Raw genomic sequence first — 22,500 nt, 5'->3', positions numbered from 1 at the left:
GTGCGGTTGGCCCTGGGTTCCTCCTAAATCAAGACAATGCTAGACCTCATGTGGCTGGAGTGTGTCAGCAGTTCCTGCAAGAGGAAGGCATTGATGCTATGGACCGCCCGTTCCCCAGACCTGAATTCAATTGAGCACATCTGGGACATCATGTCTCGCTCCATCCACCAACGCCACGTTGCACCACAGACTGTCCAGGAGTTGGCGGATGCTTTAGTCCAGGTCTGGGAGGAGATCCCTCAGGAGACCATCCGCCACCTCATCAGGAGCATGCCCAGGCGTTGTAGGGAGGACATACAGGCACGTGGAGGCCACACACACTACTGAGCCTCATTTTGACTTGTTTTAAGGACATTACATCAAAGTTGGATCAGCCTGTAGTGTGGTTTTCCACTTTAATTTTAAGGGTGACTCCAAATCCAGACCTCCATGGGTTGATACATTTGATTTCCATTGATAATTTTTGTGTGATTTTGTTGTCAGCACATTCAACTATGTGAAGAAAAAAGTATTTAATAAGATTATTTCATTCATTCAGATCTAGGATGTGTTATTTTAGTGTTCCCTTTATTTTTTTGAGCAGTGTAATATGATTCTCCAGATAGATGCTTTTGGCTTGTCTTCTCTCCTGTCATCCTATGACCATCAGGTGGTGCTATTTGGCCTGTCGTAATGGTGCGCTGCCTCTCTGGCACTCTCTGGTGGACAGTACAAAGAACTGTCAGAGTACTGAACCACCTCGAGTGGTTTACACTCCTCATCGTCTCTCCTTCATCTGTGCTGATATGGAAACACTGCAGAGGTGAAACCAATATGGCGGATGTCATTTCCCCTCCTTCACTAGGTCACTAGCCTGTCGCTGTCACACAGTGCAGATGAAGGAGAGGAGAGGAGGAGATGATACATCTCTCAGTGACTATTGACATGAACCTGGGGGGGTGTACTTCAGTGTGATCCTCAAGGGCCCTCTCTCTGTAGAGTGTTGTTCTCCCGCCTCTCTGCTGCTTACCTTTTAATCAGCAGCTGATTCACAGCCAGGAAACTGGCTGAGTGGACTCTTTAGCCAATCAATGACTTTAATTATTCAATCTAAGGAGACAGGAAAGCAGCAGACACTGCAACTCTGGAGGAGGAGGAGGAGGAGGAGGGGGAGGGGGGAGGAGAAGTAAGAGGAGGAGGAGGAGGAGGAGGAGGAGGAGGAGGAGGAGGAGGGGGGTGAGGAGGGGAGGGGAGGAGAAGTAAGAGGAGGAGGAGGAGGGGGGTGAGGAGGGGGGTGAGGAGGAGGGAGGAGGAGGAGGAAGGGAGGAGGAGGGGGTGAGGAGGGGGTGAGGAGGAGGGAGGAGGAGGAGGGAGGGAGGAGGAGGGGGTGAGGAGGGGGTGTTTGGTGTGTGTGTGAGAGAGACAATAAAACACCGCCCCTCTCTCCTAGTTGACCTGATCAGCACTACAGTCAGTGTAGTAATCTATAGAGATGTCCTGCAGCACACTCTCAGGCATTCTCACTGTATTGCTGCTGTTTTATTCTAGAAAAGCCGTTACAAGGACATATATTTGCCATTCTGAGGGTTTCTGCTGACAAAGGCTTTATGGCCCAAATGCTTCCTTGTCGACTGCTGTTATGAGATAGAACAAAAGAAGGAGCCTTATCTATAAGTGCTATAGCCATCTTGATTTGTTAACATTGGATTATTTGTGGGTTACAGCACTGCACCCAATGATGCATATCTTTCTGTTCAGGCCCATCTGCTCATCTTCTACTGAGCAGGCCAGTCCTTTCAGTTGTGTGGTATGGAAGATCAGTGATGGTTTCTGTGTGTGGCTGATGTGTGTTGTGTTATGGGTTTGTTCCACACAGGGGAATTGGAAAGCAGGGATTTCAATGTCAAGGTAAGGATTATTGGATCATAAGTAATCATTAATCAATGTTTTTGGGGGATTACACATTTTACAAATGCATTTGTCAAAGGAGGTTAACAGCAATTATAGGCCTTAACCCCTAAGAGCAAGCCAAGGCAATATTATCAGTGATGAATGAATATTTTATCTTTGTATTGATTCATTGTGTTTTTGCCAGTGAACCCCTAGTGAAGAATCTAGATGACATTCAGCAGTTTGTTTTTTTATTTGACAAAGACTAGAACACACACATTTTCCACATTATTCTTATAATCAGATTAGGTTTTTATAAACAGGGATCAAATGGATTTGGATGTAATAATGTGTTGACTGGCTTTCTGCTCTGTGTTTTGTGGCAGTGTGCAGTTTCTCTGTCCACAAGCGATGTCACGAGTATGTAACGTTCACCTGTCCTGGAGCCCCCACCGCTCCTACAGAAGTGAGTATCTTCCCCCTTCTCCCACACTCACCCCTCCCTCCCTCCTTCCCTCCCTCCTTCCCTCCCTCCCTCGCCCATCCATCCATCATTCCACACAGCCACACACACACACACACACACACACACACACACACACACACACACACACACACCTGTCCCTCTGTCTGTCATTCCTCCACTCCGCCTTTACTGTCATTCATCCTTATATAGATCTTTACATCTCTCCAACCATCCATCCCTCCACTCCACACTTCCCCTTTTCAGGCTACTCCCTCACTCCTCCCTTTCTGTCGCCAATCCATCCAGAAAGAAGAAGAGAAAGAGAGACAATGACAGGGAGAAGATAAAACAAAGAGAATGGAGGAGGAGTGAGAGGGGGAGGGAGAGAGACAGGAAGACTGAGAGACATGAGCAGAGGTAGAGAGGGTGAACAGATTGCTCTCTCTCTCTGTCTCTCTTTGGGATTTCAAAGAGATTTGTCTTTTTTCAGACTTTTATCTGCCAGCTAAATAAACTGGATCAGAAATGAGGTCAAAGAGAGAGAGAGAGAGAGAGAGAGATTTAGAGAGAGGGAGTGTGTGTGTTTGTGTGTGTGTGTGGGTGTGTGTGCGCGCGCATGCGAGTGTGTGTGCACAAATGCGTGTAAGTGTGTGTGCGAGGGAGAAAGATTGACAGGGCGGAATTGGGAGGAAGTGCTTGGCTCAGAAACTGCCTGATGGAGAGAGAGTGAGAGTTGGCAGAGAATGAAAGAGGCAGAGGGTGTTCTCAAAGTAAAGCTCAAAGGGTGTGAGATGGGGTTTGGGGAGTAGAGAGGAAGAGGAAGACAGACATTTAGAGGGGGGGGGGGGTGGAGGGGGGAAGAAACTGATAAGCTGAAAAGCAGATAGAGATGATTCAGCCTTCTCCACACACACCCTTCCCCAGGAATACATTTCATTAACATATCTAACTCTCTTCCCAGCAGAGAAATGTAATTGGTTGCCATGAATATACCACTCTCCATCTCTCCCTCGTTTCTCCTTGTTTCTCCCCGTTTATCACAACACGTAAACATGGGGATGTTCCTCTCTCAATGACTTACTGCCCCATGTCTGTCTGTCCCTTTGTATGTATATCTCTCTGTCTCTCTCTGTCTGTCTGTCTGTCTCTATCTCTGTCTGTCTGTCTGTCTCTCTCTGTCTCTGTCCGTCTGTCCGTCCATCCGTCCCTGTCTGTCTCTTTCTCTCTCTCAGGACTTGAAGAGTAAACACAGATTTAGACCTCAGACCTACACCTCTCCAACGTTCTGTGATCACTGTGGTTCTCTGCTCTATGGCCTTATCCAACAGGGCATGAAATGCTCCTGTAAGTAACCAGAAGTTCTGTTTTAAGTTTTATTAGCCGTATGTACGGTATACACATGGTATATACCATCCAACAAAATGCTTACTTGCAGGTTCCTTTACAATGCAACACCAATCAGAAATAAGAAAATATAAAAATATGAACATAAAGTAAATGGCTCAATAGAATATAATATATTTTTGAGCATAAGTATAATACAGGAAGGCACAATTTATAGTCCAATATTTACATGTGTTTTGGGGAATGGGGGATTGGGGGACAAGTGTTTAAATTGTGCAGTATTTAGCAATCATAATAAGAGCAGCAGTTGTGATGTGTGTGTGTAGCATGAATGTACAATATAAGTGTGTGTTTGTTTTCCTCCCACATGTGTTATTATCTCTTTGTGTGTGTGTGTGTGTGCTTGTGTTGGTGCGTGCCTGCGTGCACACTTGTGTGTGTGTACGACAGGTTGTGAGATGAATGTCCACAAGCGTTGTGAGAGTCTGGTGCCCAGCCTGTGTGGTCAAGATCATACAGAAAAGAGAGGCAGGATCCACCTGACCGTCCGGGGAGAGAATGAGGACATCTTCATCACAGGTCAGTACTAAGAGTCTAGAAGAGTTGTCCCTAACCACTGATAGAGACAGGGTTTCATACGAGCCCAGTGTAGCTCAGTTGGTAGAGCATGGCGCTTGCAACGCCAGGGTTGTGGGTTCGTTTCCCATGGGGGGTCAGTATGAAAATGTATGCACTCACTAACTGTAAGTCGCTCTGGATAAGAGCGTCTGCTAAATGACTAAAATGTAAAACGTTTACATGCCTCTGTCACCCTACCATTAGCACTGTCAGGTACTGACCACTAGGGGGAGGTGGTGAGCTGCATACAGGCACACACTCCCACAAGTAATGCTCTCTATGGTGCAGCTACAGATGCCATATCTTAATTTGATCATCCTGTTGTTGCAGGAATTTTCATGCACAGCAGGAAATGCAAACTTGTAGTGTTTCCAAGGTTTAAAAAGGCTTCTAAAGTTTGTAATTTCCACTTTAAAATGTCAGACTTGATTTGCCCTAATACAATTTGTATCATCCCCTACAACAAAATGTACATTGATTATAATCCACATATTAATTCACATTTCCTGTTGCTGCAGGATTATTTTCCTGCTGTGATAAAATTAAGATAAGGCATCTGTATGGCCATCTATGCTATCCATTGTCTGACTCTCTCTCTCTCTCTCTCTCTCTCTCTCTCTCTCTCTCTCTCTCTCTCTCTCTCTCTCTCTCTCTCTCTCTCTCTCACCCCCTCCCTCTCTCCCTCCCTCTCTCCCTCCATCCCCCTCTCTCCCCCTCAGTGCGGGAGGCTCGTAACCTGATCCCCATGGACCCCAACGGTCTGTCTGACCCTTACGTGAAGCTCAAGCTCATCCCTGACCCCAAGAGCCAGAGCAAACAGAAGACCAAGACTATCCGCTCCACACTCAACCCTGTCTGGAACGAGAGCTTCACCTTGTGAGTATGTGTGACGATGTGTGTGTGTGACGATGTGTGTGTGTGTGTGTGTGTGTGTACCAGTAGTTCTGGGAACAATGCACAGCGAACTAGATTTGTGTTAGCCGCAGGAGATTTAGCTCAGTGGGCTAACGTGGTCTTGAGGCATACAGATGACTGGAGGTTGGATACCTGGTCGGTAACCTCTTTCTCTCCCATCTCTCGCCCCAGCTCGGTGCGCGGGCGGCAGTGGGATCGTCGTCTGTCGGTGGAGGTGTGGGATTGGGACCGTACGTCTCGGAATGACTTCATGGGATCGCTGTCGTTCGGAGTGAGCGAGATATTCCGTCACTCAGTCAGCGGCTGGTTCAAACTGCTGGACCAGGATGAGGGAGAGTACTACAACATGCCTGTCCCTGATGAAAATGTAAGACATACACTCAGGCAGGGGATTATGGGTAGTGTAGTTAGAGTTATAGAATACATATATTATATATAACTATTGTTATATATACAGTTGAATTCGGAAGTTTACATACACTTAGGTTGGAGTCATTAAAACTCGTTTTGGCAAGTCGGTTAGGAAATTTTTCCAACAATTGTTTACAGACAGATTATTTCACTTGTAATTCACTGTATCACAATTCCAGTGGGTCAGAAGTTTATATACACTAAGTTGACTGTGCCTTTAAACAGCTTGGAAAATGCCAGGAGATGATGTCATGGCTTTAGAAGCTTCTGATAGGCTAATTGACATCATTTGAGTCAATTGGAGGTGTACCTGTGGATGTATTTCAAGGCCTACCTTCAAACTCAGTGCCTCTTTGCTTGACATCATGGCAAAAAATCAAAAGAAATCAGAAAAAAATGTGTAGACCTCCACATGTCTGGTTCATCCTTGGGAGCAATTTCCAAATGCCTGAAGGTACCACGTTCATCTGTACAAACAATAGTACGCAAGTATAAACACCATAGCTGTCATACCGCTCAGGAAGGAGACGCGTTCTGTCTCCTAAAGATGAACGTACTTTGGTACGAAAAGTGCAAATCAATCCCAGAACAACAGCAAAGGACCTTGTGAAGATGCTGGAGGAAACAGGTACAAAATTATCTATATCCACAGTAAAACGAGTCCTATATCGACATAACCTGAAAGGCCGCTCAGCAAGGAAGAAGCCACTGCTCCAAAACCGCCATAAAAAAGCCAGACTACGGTTTGCAACTGCACATGGGGACAAAGATCATACTTTTTGGAGAAATGTCCTCTGGTCTGATGAAACAAAAATAGAACTGTTTGGCCATAATTACCATCGTTATGTTTGGAGGAAAAAGGGGAACACTTGCAAGCCGAAGAACACCATCCCAACCGTGAAGCACGGTGTGGCAGCATCATGCTGTAGGGGTGCTTTGCTGCAGGAGGGACTGGTGCACTTCACAAAATAGATGGTATCATGAGGATGGAAAATTATGTGGATATGTTGAAGCAACATCTCAAGACATCAGTCAGGAAGTTAAAGCTTGGTCGCAAATGGGTCTTCCAAATGGACAATGATCCCAAGCATACTTCCAATTTGTGGCAAAATGGCTTAAGGACAACAAAGTCAAGGTATTGGAGTGGCCATCACAAAGCCCTGACCTCAATCCTATAGAAAATGTGTGGGCAGAACTGAAAAAACGTGTGCGAGCAAGTAGGCCTACAAACCTGACTCAGTTACACCAGTTCTGTCAGGAGGAATGGGCCAAAATTCACCCAGCTTATTGTGGGAAGCTTGTGGAAGGTTACCCGAAACATTTGACCCAAGTTAAACAATTTAAAGGCAATGCTACCAAATACTAATTGAGTGTATGTAAATAAAAGCTGAAATAAATAATTCTCTCTACTATTATTCTGACATTTCACATTCTTAAAATAAAGTGGTGATACTAACTGACCTAAGACAGGGAATGTTTACTAGGATTAAATGTCAGGAATTGTGAAAATCTGAGTTTAAATATATTTGGCTAAGGTGTATGACCAAACAAAATGTGTGTGAGTTCCCTCACTTTGATCACCAGGGTGCAGGAGTGCTTCACTAAAATAGGTACAGTGCAGGTTTGTGTGTGACAGTCTTGTTATAACTAAGCCCCCCCCCCCCCCTCCTCTCTTCAATAGGAGCCTAGTGGTCTAGATGCTATCCCCTCCTCCCTTCTCCCCCCCTCCCTGAGGCCTACCCCTGTCCCCGTGTCTGTCCCTGTCCCCGTGTCTGTCCTGTCCCCCTCAGCCCCGTCAGTCCCCTGTCTGGCCACCCTACCTGCAGGACCAGTCAAGCCCAGGGTTTGCCTCCAGGACTTCAACTTCCTCATGGTGCTGGGAAAAGGCAGCTTCGGAAAGGTACTGGAACACACATGCACCTGCCTGTAGACACACTGTAATAAACGTAACACACCTGCCTGTAGACACACTGTAATAAACGTAACACACCTGCCTGTAGACACACTGTAATAAACGTAACACACCTGTCTGTAGACACACTGTAATAAACGTAACACACCTGCCTGTAGACACACTGTAATAAACGTAACACACCTGCCTGTAGACACACTGTAATAAACGTAACACACCTGCCTGTAGACACACTGTAATAAACGTAACACACCTGCCTGTAGACACACTGTAATAAACGTAACACACCTGCCTGTAGACACACTGTAATAAACGTAACACACCTGCCTGTAGACACACTGTAATAAACGTAACACACCTGTCTGTAGACACACTGTAATAAACGTAACACACATGCCTGTAGACACACTGTAATAAACGTAACACACCTGTCTGTAGACACACTGTAATAAACGTAACACACCTGTCTGTAGACACTGTAATAAACGTAACACACCTGCCTGTAGACACACTGTAATAAACGTAACACACCTGTCTGTAGACACACTGTAATAAACGTAACACACCTGTCTGTAGACACACTGTAATAAACGTAACACACCTGCCTGTAGACACACTGTAATAAACGTAACACACCTGCCTGTAGACACACTGTAATAAACGTAACACACCTGCCTGTAGACACACTGTAATAAACGTAACACACCTGCCTGTAGACATGATGCAACACAATCAAAAGTACAGGTATGGCAGATAGTGTTACCTGCAATGTCACTGCCCAGTATTGCCCCTTGGGTCTAATTGAGTTGAAGTTGAAACGCCATTATTATCATGACAGCCATTCTATTAGATACTGTATTGAACATAAACCATGACGATTACACACACACATTATTAGCATCATTAACATTGTACTAGCCGTCCTTCAGATAAGACTCTCAGTGGTCACCCAACTCTTGTTGTTAACCCCAGTGCCCTGGCTAAACTCCCAACCTGGCACCTCACAATATCATGGCCACCTAATCATCCCCTGCTGCCAGTTGGCTCTTCAACCCCTTTCCCCTGGGTCGTTGGTCCTGGTATTGAATACAAGATTTTTCGGTAGGCTACTTTACACACATACACACACACTTACACCCACACACAGACAGACACTCCAGTCCATAATGTACTATTTTAAGGGACATTTGGAACTCCATTTCATGTGAAATCCTTTTGTTCTGTTCATAACTGGCAGATAGTCTACAGAGGAATACTCGCTTACGTAAGAGAAAGAGATACGACCCAAGAAAGGAGAGACAGACCCCTGGGCCGCAGACAGAGAGAGAGAGAGAGAGGGGGGAAAGTGAGAGAGAGGAGAGGGATTACTGTACTGCAGCTAGAGACTAGTGACAAAGGAATAGAGGGAAAGAGATCAAACGTAAAGGAGAGAGAGAGAGAGCGAGCGAGAGAGAGCGAGAGAGAGAGGGAGAGAGAGAGAGAGGGAGAGAGAGGGGGGAGGTTTGAGAGAGAGAGAGGGGGAGAGTGCAACTGCTTTTGTAGCACTGTAATACCTTGAACGATTATAAAGCCTATATGAATTAGAATTTCAGAGACAGGGTATTACGTCTTTGACAGTGAGATGGAGAGAGAGAAGGAGATTGACAAAATTCTTTTTAAAGAAAAAACACAACAAGAGTGTGATTTCATGGAATGAGGGACAGATATTGTGGATGTAACATTTGAAAATACTGTAATATGGTTTTGTGATAAAATATGTTCTTGTGCATAGTTTCTCTGGTCACTTTCGGTGGATGATCTGAACTGTGTGTGCAGAGATGTGTGTCTAAAGCATTGGTTTTGCTTGGCTATGTAACAATGTTTTCACACAAAGCTAGACTGTCTTTCTGTGTGTCAGTCTGTCTTTCTGATTGTCAGTTGGTCAAAAGCACCCCCCCCCCCCCCTTACCCTAACTTCAGCTTCCTTCCTTCCTTCCCCTCCCTCCTCCCTCCCTCCCTCCCCCTCCACCCCTCCCCCTCCACCCCTCTCCCCCAGGTGCTGCTGGCTGAGGAGAGAGGGAGTGAGCGGCTGTTTGCGGTGAAGGTGTTGAAGAAGGATGTGCTGTTTCAGGATGAGGACACAGAGAGTGCCATGGTGGAGAGGAGGGTTCTGGGACTGGCCAACCGCCCCCACTTCCTCACAGCACTCTACTCAGCCTTCCAGACAGAGGTGTGTGTGTGTGTGATGGAGCAACGTGTTACCACAATTCCTTCCTGGCAGTTTCCAACAAAGTCGTTAAACTACATTTACTACATGTAACCATATTGTACACGCATATAATTATGTCTGTCAATCAATCATGTAGAATAAGCACTGTTCAGTCAATGAACAACCATCAAAAATGTCAGTGCTTTAAACTATCAGGTCCTGAATCAACCTGTTTTGGCCAATGAACCTAAGTTTAAGACATTTAGGTAATTCACCTTTTAATGATATTGGTCTTAGTTGACCCAGATCTGTGTTTAAATGAATGAATTAATTAATTAGCTTGCTTCCCTTAACGAGGTCATTAGTCCTAGAGGAGGGGTTATTTGAGAACAGATTGCTTTTTAATTTTGACTGGAGGGGAATTACATAATGTGTGTGTGTGTATGGGTGCGAGCGCGCGCCCGCACGTGTGTACGCGTTTGTGTGCGCGCCCATCCGTGAGTGTGAGCATGCGCATGTGTGTGTTTTTGCATTGTCTATAGTGGCCATGTGTGTGCAATGTCCATATGAGGCTAATTTTGTGTGTGTGTGTTTGTGTGTCTGTGTGTGTCTGTGTGTGTCTGTGTGTGTCTGTGTGTGTGTTGAAATCATTAGGAGAGGGCCAGGGCATTGGTACTAGTGTTCATGTGTCTGTGGTCTTATCTGTTTGCTCCCTCAGGTCAAACAATAATTAGGTGGAGTATTTGACTAAAAGGTCCATTCATTTGCCAATCAAGAACCAATTTGTGTGTGTGTGTATATGTGTGTATTTTTGTTTCCCTGGTAACAGCATAATTATTTTCCATCACACAGGACCGTCTGTACTATGTGATGGAGTATGTCAACGGAGGAGACCTCATGTTTCACATCCAGATGGTTGGCAAGTTCAAAGAGCCTCACGCAGCGTATGTATACAACCTACTCCCCTATCTCTCCATCCATCATTCCATCTGCTTTTATTAGTCAACAACCAAGAGCAGATTGCCATACATACAGTGGGGGAAAAAAGTATTTAGTCAGCCACCAATTGTGCAAGTTCTCCCACTTAAAAAGATGAGAGAGGCCTGTAATTTTCATCATAGGTACACGTCAACTATGACAGACAAATCGAGATTTTTTTTCTCCAGAAAATCACATTGTAGGATTTTTTTTTTTGTAGAGCTGGGACCAAAGTAACAAAGCCTACCATCAGTGTGACGACCCTCCCACTCTGTCTGCCGTATTCTCTCTTTGCTCTTGTTTCCTTATTAGGATGCCGGTGGGCGGAGTTGGGAGGGTCGTCAGCTACATGGGAAACACCTGGGCCGGGTGTGTCCCAGCATAAATGGACCTCTTCCACATTCATTGAAGAGACTCTCTCCAGGCAGATACTTTGACTTTGGTTGTGGTATTTTTGTGGCCTTTTTGGTTGTTTGCTTTGGCACCTCTCAACACTTTTCCATATTACATTTATGCAAGCAAACACTCACTTACACTACTGATTACTGATTACACACCCCATTGTTATTTGAGTTAGTTTACTTTAGTTAATAAATATATACTTTAAGTATTCCTTGTCTCCACGTGTCTCCCTTTTGTTACGAACTTGAGCCGGTTCGTGACAAGTGGGGGCTCGTCCGGGATCTTGAACTGGTTGTGTTTGGGAGAACGTGGAGTTAATGTCCAATTCTGTAGGTTTTTTTTTTGTAAATTTTGTTAGTTTGTTTGAGTTTGATAGGCCCAGTATTGGTTTCCTTTGGGTTATGTACTGCGTTGGAGAGAGTACATTGGTTAGTTTCCAGTCCCTGCCCAGCCTGGAAACTCTTGCTCTACTCGCTGTTGGGGCATCGGTCTGAGGAGGTGAGTACAATCGGCTGTGTACCTCAGTGGGAGATTGGGTAGGGTAGTGACATTTTCTACCCGGAGCTATAGCTTTTTCCCTGATAGGCTTAGTGACGTGTTTTGTTTTGGGATACGTTGGGCATGGTTAAATGTTTGTTATTTTTGTGTGGTGTCTGTGGACTGAGCAGTTGTCTCGGGGGCACATCCGTGGCTTGGTGGAATCTACCAGCGTGCTGGGGGTTTAATTCCTTGCCAGCGGGCTACAGTGCGTAATTACCCACCGCGAATCCACACGAAGACTAGGGTTGAGTTATTGTAGGTTATGGGGAAGCTCCATATCCCAGCTCTCTTCTGTGGTGCTCGGTGTGATTGTCATTTCTCTTGTGTCTGGTGTGCTCAGCAGAGGGGTTGAGCAAGGTTATTATGATATATATATATATATTTTTTTTTTTTCCTGAGTATGGCGTCTAATGTAGACGAGTTCATTCGCTTTCCATCAGAAGAACTGTTAGAATTATGTACTAAAGAACAGCTGTTGAAGGTTGCTGAACACTACAAGGTTGAAATTAGTGATAAACGCCTAAAAAATTCTATTAGGTTAATATTGAAGGCCAATTTGATGGAGAGTGGTATTCTGGATGTTACCACTGGGGCAGCCTCTGCTGAGGACACGTTGTCTCCCCGATATGTTACAATGACCGCTCCATCGGTTAGTCATAGTAGTCTTCTTTTTGAACAGCAGAAAGAACTGCTTTTGTTACAGCTAGAGCATGAACAAAATGGACAAAGAGCTAAAATGGAGCATGATCGTGTAAAATATGAAAGGGAATTGGAATTTAAACAGGATATGGAGCGTGCTAAAATCAAGCTGCAACAAGAGCGACTAGAGTTGGTTAGGGAAGGAAAGCTCTCAGGGGGAGAGTTTGCTCTGGGAAGGTGACCCAGAGTTACCTAGGGGTCGTTCCTCTTTTGGTCGTAATCCAGACACATTTGATATTGTTGGGAATTTACGGTTGTTGCCCCAGTTTAATGAAAAGGACCCGGAGACATTCTTTTCGTTGTTTGAGCGTGTTGCTGACGCTAGGAGTTGGCCTGATTCTGATCGCACTTTAATGTTGCAGTGTGTGCTGACTGGTAAAGCGCAAGAAGCATATTCAGCTCTTAGTGTAGCAGACAGTGTTAGTTATGAGAAGGTTAAAACGGCTGTGTTACAGAGTTATGAATTGGTCCCTGAGGCTTACCGCCAACGATTTAGAACTTTAAAAAGGGATGATCAGCAGACTCATGTTGAGTTTGCGCGAATATTATCTTCACAGTTCAATCGCTGGTGTTCTGCCTCTGCAGTTATGACTTTCCAAGGGCTGTGTGATCTGATTATGTTAGAACAATTTAAGGACACAATCCCTGATCGTATAGCGACGATACATTAACGAACGAAAAATAAAGACTGTCGCTGAAGCTGCGGTTTTGGCAGATGAATATGTGTTGACTCACAAAAATGTTTTTGCAGAACCCCGTATTCGGAGTGAGTGGGGGGCGTTCGCAGAGATTTGGGCCTCGCTCGCCGAGATACTTCGGTTCCCGGGCAGAGTTTCATTCAACTAGGGTTGAGCCTGATACCCGTGGTAAAACTGACGTTGGTCAAGAGTGTCACTACTGTCAAGAATTAGGTCATTGGAAAAATGAATGTCCGATTCTTAGGTCTAGGGGTAAATTCAGTACAGGTGCTTATGGTAAATCGAGGCCTGCAGCATTAGCAGCTCCTGTTCCACATCAGTTCACTCCTGACGCATTGTCTCATGCCCAGAGCCAGGTGAAAGGTTATATTGATCCCGACTATTTACCTTTCGTTACGGAGGGTTTTGTGTCTATGGTAGGAAGTAAGAACCTAGTGCCAGTAAAGATCCTAAGAGACACAGGTGCCTCTGAATCATTTCTGTTGGAATCTGTGTTACCCTTCTCTGCGGAGACTGATTCGGGGAATAGTGTTCTAATTAGGGGAATAGGTTTGAACACTGTCAGTTCCATTGCATAAACTGATGTTGGATTGTGGACTGGTGAAAGGTGAGGTGATTGTAGATTGAAAAATTCAGAGACACTGGAGATTTTAGATAGCCTTCTTACTCATCTACCTGTTGATGAGCGGAAAGAGATGGTTGGTTTGATTTGGAGATTTCCAGGGTTGTTTTCTGATACACCTACACGTACAAACTTAATAGAACATGATATTGACATTGGAGATGCTGACCCCATTCGTCAACGGTTCTATAGAGTTTCTTCAGAGAAACTGCGTTGTCTGGATGCTGAGGTCAGGTACATGCTGGAGAGTAAAATAGCCGAGCCTTCTTTCTCCAGTTGAGCTTCTCCCTGTATCTTGGTCAGTAAATCGGATGGAACAAATAGATTTTGTACGGACTACCGTAAGTTAAACGATGTCACTAAGCCGGATTCATTTCCTCTTCCTCGGATGGAGGACTGCGTTGATCAAGTCGGCGCAGCTAAGTTTGTGAGCAAATTTGACCTGTTAAAGGGGTATTGGCAGGTGCCACTGACGAGTAGGGCACGTGAAATCTCTGCCTTTATTACACCTTTTGGTCTGTACTCGTATTCGGTTATGAGTTTCGGACTGCGTAATGCGCCTGCCACTTTTCAGCGACTTATGAACAGGGTTGTCTCTGGTCTGGCCGGGTGCGCTGTTTATCTGGACGATGTAGTGATATATGCAGATACTTGGGAGGAACATCTGTCCCGTATTCAAGCCTTCTTCGGACGTCTGCCTGCTGGTCGCCTCACGATAAATTTGGCTAAATGTGAGTTTGCTCAGGCGACTGTTACATACCTTGGAAAGGTGGTTGGGCAGGGTGAAGTGCGTCCTGTTCGGGCTAAAGTGGTAGCTGTTGATGCTTTTCCACTACCAACTACTAAAAAGGAACTGATGCGTTTCTTGGGAATGATTGGGTATTATCGTGGTTTTTGTAGGAACTTCTCTACTGTGGTCGCTCCCTTGACAGTATTGATGTGACCGACCATTGTTTGATTTTGTCATGTTCTATCTTTCCTGTTTGTCCCCTCCTAGTCTTGGGTTCTTCTTTCCTCTTAAAGGTTGCTTCCTGTGTAAAGGTTGCTGAGGTCTGGAGAGGAGGATGATGGGTGGGGCAAGTGGAGGTGTGAACATGTACAATTTGTCGGTTTGGGACGCAGGGGCTGGTACGTTGGTCCGGGGTCCTTGTTGGTCCCCGGTCTTATGGGGGGGGTGACGACCCTCCCACTCTGTCTGCCGTATTCTCTCTTTGCTCTTGTTTCCTTATTAGGATGCCGGTGGGCGGAGTTGGGAGGGTCGTCAGCTACATGGGAAACACCTGGGCCGGGTGTGTCCCAGCATAAATGGACCTCTTCCACATTCATTGAAGAGACTCTCTCCAGGCAGATACTTTGACTTTGGTTGTGGTATTTTTGTGGCCTTTTTGGTTGTTTGCTTTGGCACCTCTCAACACTTTTCCATATTACATTTATGCAAGCAAACACTCACTTACACTACTGATTACTGATTACACACCCCATTGTTATTTGAGTTAGTTTACTTTAGTTAATAAATATATACTTTAAGTATTCCTTGTCTCCACGTGTCTCCCTTTTGTTACGAACTTGAGCCGGTTCGTGACATCAGTAACACACTACGCCGCCAGGGACTCAAATCCTGCAGTGCCAGACGTGTCCCCCTGCTTAAGCCAGTACATGTCCAGGCCCGTCTGAAGTTTGCTAGAGTGCATTTGGATGATCCAGAAGATGATTGGGAGAATGTCATATGGTCAGATGAAACCAAAATATAACTTTTTGGTAAAAACTCAACTCGTCGTGTTTGGAGGACAAAGAATGCTGAGTTGCATCCAAAGAACACCATACCTACTGTGAAGCATGGGGGTGGAAACATCATTCTTTGGGGCTGTTTTTCTGCAAAGGGACCAGGACGACTGATCCGTGTAAAGGAAAAAATGAATGGGGCCATGTATCGTGAGATTTTGAGTGAAAACCTCCTTCCATCAGCAAGGGCATTGAAGATGAAACGTGGCTGGGTACTTCAGCATGACAATGATCCCAAACACACCGCCCGGGCAACGAAGGAGTGACTTCGTAAGAAGCATTTCAAGGTCCTGGAGTGGCCTAGCCAGTCTCCAGATCTCAACCCCATAGAAAATCTTTGGAGGGAGTTGAAAGTCTGTGTTGCCCAGCGACAGCCCCAAAACATCACTGCTCTAGAGGAGATCTGCATGGAGGAATGGGCCAAAATACCAGCAACAGTGTGTGAAAACCTTGTAAGACTTACAGAAAACGTTTGACCTGTGTCATTGCCAACAAAGGGTATATAACAAAGTATTGAGAAACTTTTGTTATTGACCAAATAATTATTTTCCACCATAATTTGCAAATAAATTCATTAAAAATGTGATTTTCTGGAGATTTTTTTTTCGCATTTTGTCTGTCATAGTTGACGTGTACCTATGATGAAAATTACAGGCCTCTCTCGTCTTTTTAAGTGGGAGAACTTGCACAATTGGTGGCTGAGTAAATACTTTTTTTCCCCACTGTATCACAGCCACCTCCACCATCCATCCCCTCCCTGCTCGCCTCCCCCCTCTCAGCCAGGGGCTACCCCATGATCAACAAGCTGTGATCAGTCATCAACAGCTAACTCTATCTCTACCTAGCGCTCTACCGTACCCCCCTGTGTCTCTCTGTGTCTCTCTCTCTCTCAATTACATTCTCTCTCTCTCTCTCTCTCTCTCTCTCTCTCTCTCTCTCTCTCTCTCTCTCTCTCTCTCTCTCTCTCTCTCTCTCTCTCTCTCTCTCTCTCTCTCTCTCTCTCTCTCTCTCTCTCTCTCTCTCTCTCTCTCTCTCTCTCTCTCTCTCTCTCTCTCTCTCTCTCTCTCTCTCTCTCTCAGGTTTTATGCAGCAGAGATAGCCATAGGCCTCTTCTTCCTCCATACTAAAGGAATCATCTACAGGTATTCGGTTTAACAACATAACTCTGACCTGATCAGTGTCTGGCAGCAACTTTATATAAGTGTGTTTCTCAATGCTGCACCTACTGTGGCCTGATCAAGACCATACAATATGTGTTCTCTCTCTCTCTCTCTCTCTCTCTCTCTCTCTCTCTCTTTCTCTCAGGGATCTGAAGCTGGATAATGTGTTGCTGGACAGTGAGGGTCATATAAAGATAGCTGATTTTGGGATGTGCAGGGAGGGCATGTTTGAAGGTGACACTACACGTACCTTCTGTGGGACCCCAGACTACATCGCACCAGAGGTAGTCCCTTCATCACCCCTCTTACTCCCCCCTCACTCCCTCTCATGCCCGCCCGGTACTTACCTCCCCCCACCTCTCACCTCTCATCCCTCCTTTCTCTGACACCTCCTCTGTTTCTTTCGGTTTGTTTGGTCCCATTGTTTTCCAGAGCTGTGGCATGAGGCTGTCTCTTCTACTGGTCTCTTCACTTCATTTCTCCTTACTGACCTTGTCAGCATTAAATTCTCATGATTCAATTAGTGTGTGTGTGTGTGTGCGTGTGTGTGTGTGCATGTGTGTAAGTGTGTGTGTATGCATGCGCATGTGTGCTTGCATGTGTGAAAAGCCAAATGTCATGTGTGTGAGGACAGTGTGATTGGTGTGTGCATCATTGATTGGTGTGTGCGTCATTGTGATATCATTAATCTCCTAGTTAAACCCTAGGGGATTGATTATCTAATGTAAAATCTCTATTGATTTTCCTGCATCTGTCATTGTGGTCAGAGATACAATATATTTCCCCAGAGCCATGGAGGGAATCATTGTCTATCCCACGTGGTGTCCTCCATCATTTATACACTACATACACACACCTCTCTCCCTCTCCCTCCCTCCTTCTCTCTGTCTCTCTGTCTCTCTGTCTCTCTGTCTCTCTGTCTGTCTGTCTGTCTGTCTGTCTGTCTGTCTGTCTGTCTGTCTGTCTGTCTGTCTGTCTGTCTGTCTGTCTGTCTGTCTGTCTGTCTGTCTGTCTGTCTGTCTGTCTGTCTGTCTGTCTGTCTGTCTGTCTGTCTGTCTGTCTGTCTGTCTGTCTGTCTGTCTGTCTGTCTGTCTGTCTGTCTGTCTGTCTGTCCTGTCTGTCTGTCTGTCTGTCTGTCTGTCTGTCTGTCTGTCTGTCTGTCTGTCTGTCTGTCTGTCTGTCTGTCTGTCTGTCTGTCTGTCTGTCTGTCTGTCTGTCTGTCTGTCTGTCTGTCTGTCTGTCTGTCTGTCTGTCTGTCTGTCTGTCTGTCTGTCTGTCTGTCTGTCTGTCTGTCTGTCTGTCTGTCTGTCTGTCTGTCTGTCTGTCTGTCTGTCTGTCTGTCTGTCTGTCTGTCTGTCTGTCTGTCTGTCTGTCTGTCTGTCTGTCTGTCTGTCTGTCTGTCTGTCTGTCTGTCTGTCTGTCTGTCTGTCTGTCTGTCTGTCTGTCTGTCTGTCTGTCTGTGTCTGTCTGTGTGTCTGTCTGTCTGTGTCTGTGTCTGTGTCTGTGTCTGTGTCTGTGTCTGTGTCTGTGTCTGTGTCTGTGTCTGTGTCTGTGTCTGTGTCTCTCTCTTCCTCACACACTGTACGTACACAGGTACACCCTTTCCTGACCCTGTCTCTAATGCTTCTCTTCCTCCTCTCCTCCCTGTCTGTCAGATTGTAGCCTACCAGCCCTATGGTAAGGCAGTTGACTGGTGGTCGTATGGGGTGTTGCTCTATGAGATGTTGGCTGGACAGGTACAACTTTACTTCTCCATACTATCACTGAATTGGCACCAATGGCTTCAAGACAATAGAAACAACTATGTCCTTCTCTCTCTCTCTCTCTCTCTCCCCACCTCGCTCTCACCTCCCACACTCTCTCACCCCCTCTCTCTCTGTCTTGTACCTCTCCCCTCCCCTCCCTCTCTCCCTCCCCATTCCCCCCTCCCTCTTTCCCCCTCCACACTCTCTCACCCCCTCCCTCTCTCTCTGTCTTTCCTCTCTCCCTAAACTTTCTCTTTACTCCTCTGTCATCCGCTCCCAGCCTCCCTTTGATGGTGTTGATGAGGAGGAGTTGTTTCAGTCCATCATGGAGCAGAGTGTCTCCTATCCCAAGAGTCTGTCCCGTGAGGCTGTCGCCATCTGCAAGGGGGTAACCTACATCCTATTGAATTCACTACAACTTTATTAGTCCCTTCAGGGACAATCAGGAAGGCATATCTCACCATGTCATTTCTAAGTCAACATAGTGTAACGTACAGCATACTACCCTTGCAACTCTGCAAGAGGATATATCAAGACAACGCTCCATCTCTCTATTGCTCTCTCCCTCTTTTCTATCTCTCTTTCCTTTTTCTCCTTTTTCACACTCTCCTCCGTCTCCAGCTCCTGACCAAGCACCCAGCGAAGCGTCTGGGCGGAGGGGAGGAGGCGGAGAAAGAGATACGGGAGCATCCCTTCTTCCGTTGGATGGACTGGGACCGTCTGGAGAGAATGGAGATACAGCCTCCCTTCAAACCCAGAACTGTTAGTCTCTATCTCTACCTCTTCCTTTTATTCTCTCTCTCTTTACCTCTTTCTCTGTCTTTCTGTCTCTCTCTCTTTCTATCTCTCTCTCTACCTCTTTCTCTGTCTACCTCGATCTCTCTCTCTCTCAATATTCCCCTTTCTTGAGCCTCTCTTCAAACCCTCTTCAAAACTAGAACTGTCAGTAAATCCCGCAGGAGTTATCTATCTCTGTCTTCCTCTCCACCTCTCTATATCGTCCTCCTCTCTTCATAATGACTCCTTACAACTCTCAGGGGGTTCAACATTTCAACCCTTCTCCATCTGTCTTTTTTGTTCAACTTTCTCTATAGTTTCTCTTTCTATCCCTCTTGATCCCACTCCCTCTCCCTTATCACTATATATATATATATATTTATATATATATATATATATCATCATTTCTCCCTCGTTCTCAGAGATAGACCTTGAGCATTCTGGAACAGACAGGGGTGTCATAACAGTCATGACCCTTCCGCCCCGGGGTCCCGTCCCCTTGTCTCGTATGCAAATCTATGCCATCATTAGCCTGTCACGTGTCAGTCTGTGGCCATGCCAGCCAATGGCTGAGTGGGCAGTGAGGTGTCAGAATGTGCTCTGGGGTCAGAGGCCAGGCCATTAGCCAAACGAGATTGATATCAATCAGCAGAGCAGCTGTCACACGCTGAGGGGAACACGGACCATACGTGACATGTTTTACTGTATACCTGAGGGAGGGAGGGAGGGAGGGAGAGAGGGAGGGAGAGAGGGAGGGAGAGAGGGAGGGAGAGAGGGAGGGAGAGAGGGAGGGAGGGAGGGAGGGAGAGAGGGAGAGAGGGAGAGAGGGAGAGAGGGAGAGAGGGAGAGAGGGAGAGAGGGAGAGAGGGAGAGGCGACCTGGTCAAGATAAAGCAAAGCAGTGTGATAAAAACAACAACACAGAGTTACATATAGAATAAACAAAAACGTACAGTCAATAGAAAATATATATACAGTGTGTGCAAATGTAGTAAGTTATGGAGGTAAGGCAATAAATAGGCCATAGTGCAAAATAATTACTATTTAGTATTAACACTGGAGTGATAGATGTGCAGAAGATGATGTGCAAATAGAGATACTGGGGTGCAAATGAGCAAAATAAATAACAATGTAAATAACAATATGGGGATGAGGTAGTTGGGTGGGCTAATTACAGATGGGCTGTGTACAGGTACAGTGATCGGTAAGCTGCTCTGACAACATGCTTAAAGTTAATGAGGGAGATAAGAGTCTCCAGCTTCAGAGATTTTTGTAGTTCGTTAGTCATTTGCAGCAGAGAACTGGAAGGAATGGCGGCCAAAGGAGGTGTTGGCTTTGGGGATGACCAGTGAGATATACCTGCTGGAGCGCATTCTACGGGTGGGTGTTGCTATGGTGACCAATGAGCTAAGATAAGGCGGGGATTTGCCTAGAAGTGATTTATAGATGACCTGGAGCCAGTGGGTTTGGCGACGAATATGTAGTGAGGGCCAGCCAACGAGAGCGTACAGGTCACAATGGTGGGTAGTATATGGGGCTTTGGTGACAAAACGGATGGCACTGTGATAGACTACATCCAATTATCTGAGTTGAGTGTTGGAAGCTATTTTGTAAATGACATCGCCAAAGTCAAGGATCGGTAGGATAGTCAGTTTTACGAGGGCATGTTTAGCAGCATGAGTGAAGGAGGCTTTTTTGCGAAACAGGAAGCTGATTCTAGATTAAATTTTGGATTGGAGATGCTTAATGTGAGTCTGGAAGGAGAGTTTACGGTCTAACCAGACACCTAGGTATTTGTAGTTGTCCACATATTCTAAGTCAGACCCGCCGAGAGTAGTGATTCTAGTCGGGCGGGCGGGTGCAAGCAGCATTCGATTGAAGAGCATACATTTAGTTTTACTAGCGTTTAAGAGCAGTTGGAGGCCACAGAAGGAGTGTTGTATGGCATTGAAGCTCGTTTGGAGGTTTGTTAACACAGTGTCCAATGAAGGGCCAGATGTATACAAAATGGTGTCATCTGCGTAGAGGTGGATCTGAGAGTCACCAGCAGCAAGAGCGACATCATTGATATACACAGAGAATAGAGTCGGCCCGAGAATTGAACCCTGTGGCACCCCCATAGAGACTGTCAGAGGTCCAGACAACAGACCCTCCGATTTGACACATTGAACTCTATCTGAAAAGTAGTTGGTGAACCAGGCGAGGCAGTCAGTTGAGAAACAAAGGCTATTTAGTCGGCCAATAAAAATGCGGTGATTGACAGAGTCAAAAGCCTTGGCCAGGTCGATGAAGACGGCTGCACAGTACTGTCTTTTATCAATCGCGGTTATTATATCGTTTAGGACCTTGAGGTGAGATGCACCCATGACCAGCTCGGAAACCAGATTGCATAGCGGAGAAGGTACGGTGGGATTCGAAGTGGTCGGTGATCTGTTTGTTAACTTTCTGTGATCTGTTTTAAATACTTTCGAAAGGCAGGGTAGGATGGATATAGGTCTGTAACAGTTTGGTTCTAGAGTGTCACCCCCTTTGAAGAGGGGGATGACCGTGGCAGCTTTCCAATCTCTGGGGAGCTCAGACAATACGAAAGAGAGGTTAACAGGCTAGTAATAGGGGTTGCGACAATGTTGGCGGCTAATTTTAGAAAGAAAGGGTCCAGATTGTCTAGCCCAGCTGATTTGACGACGCCAGGACAGCGGAGTCACTCACCACCTTCCGGAGACATTTGAAACCCCACCTCTTTAAAGAATACCTGGGATAGGATAAAGTAATCCTTCCACCCCCAAAAAAAAAAAAAAAAAAAAAAAGTGTAAAGTGGTTATCCCACTGGCTATAGGGTGAATGCACCAATTTGTAAGTCGCTCTGGATAAGAGCGTCTGCTAAATTCTTTTGTAAGTCGCTCTGGATAAGAGCGTCTGCTAAATGACTAAAATGTAAATGTAAAATTTGTAGGGGTCCAGATTTTGCAGCTCTTTCAGGACATCAGCTATCTGAATTTGGGTGAAGGAGAAGCGGGGGGGGCATGGGCAAGTTGCAGCGGAGGGTGCAGAGCTGGTGGCCAGGGTAGGGGTAGCCAGGTGGAAAGCATGACCAGCCGTAGCAAAATGCTTATTGAAATTCTCGATTATCGTAGATTTATCGGTGGTGACTAGCCTCAGTGCAGTGGGTAGCTGGGAGGAGGTGCTTTTATTCTCCATGGGCTTTACAGTGTCCCAAAACTTTTTGGAGTTATTGCTACAGGATGCAAATTTCTGTTTGAAAAAGCTAGCCTTTGCTTTCCTAACTGATTGTGTATATTGGTTCCTAACTTCCCTGAAAAGTTGCATATCGCAGGGGCTGTTCGATGCTAATACAGTACGCCACAGGATGTTTTT

At 45.8% G+C, this 22,500-nt stretch overlaps 1 protein-coding gene across 1 annotated transcript in view; it reads left to right on the top strand.

The window, feature by feature from the left end:
- The window catches only part of LOC121543837 (protein kinase C alpha type-like), a gene marked incomplete at its 5' end in the record, with an annotated part of 28,917 nt that overhangs the window by 2,394 nt on the left and 4,023 nt on the right, over positions 1 to 22,500 (top strand). The window contains 14 exons of the mRNA XM_045226598.1: positions 1,856 to 1,887; positions 2,256 to 2,335; positions 3,568 to 3,679; positions 4,130 to 4,258; positions 5,017 to 5,173; positions 5,384 to 5,579; positions 7,305 to 7,523; positions 9,571 to 9,744; positions 10,576 to 10,667; positions 16,524 to 16,586; positions 16,750 to 16,888; positions 18,260 to 18,340; positions 18,630 to 18,737; positions 18,971 to 19,111. Of these exons, the coding sequence (XP_045082533.1) occupies positions 1,856 to 1,887; positions 2,256 to 2,335; positions 3,568 to 3,679; positions 4,130 to 4,258; positions 5,017 to 5,173; positions 5,384 to 5,579; positions 7,305 to 7,523; positions 9,571 to 9,744; positions 10,576 to 10,667; positions 16,524 to 16,586; positions 16,750 to 16,888; positions 18,260 to 18,340; positions 18,630 to 18,737; positions 18,971 to 19,111 (1,723 nt within the window). The remainder of the gene's footprint in view (positions 1 to 1,855; positions 1,888 to 2,255; positions 2,336 to 3,567; positions 3,680 to 4,129; positions 4,259 to 5,016; positions 5,174 to 5,383; positions 5,580 to 7,304; positions 7,524 to 9,570; positions 9,745 to 10,575; positions 10,668 to 16,523; positions 16,587 to 16,749; positions 16,889 to 18,259; positions 18,341 to 18,629; positions 18,738 to 18,970; positions 19,112 to 22,500) is intronic.

Source organism: Coregonus clupeaformis, chromosome 17, assembly GCF_020615455.1.
Source record: "Coregonus clupeaformis isolate EN_2021a chromosome 17, ASM2061545v1, whole genome shotgun sequence".
Taxonomy (NCBI): Eukaryota; Metazoa; Chordata; class Actinopteri; order Salmoniformes; family Salmonidae; genus Coregonus; species Coregonus clupeaformis.
Note: the sequence above shows the minus strand (reverse complement) of the source record. Positions and strands in the feature narration are given on the sequence as shown.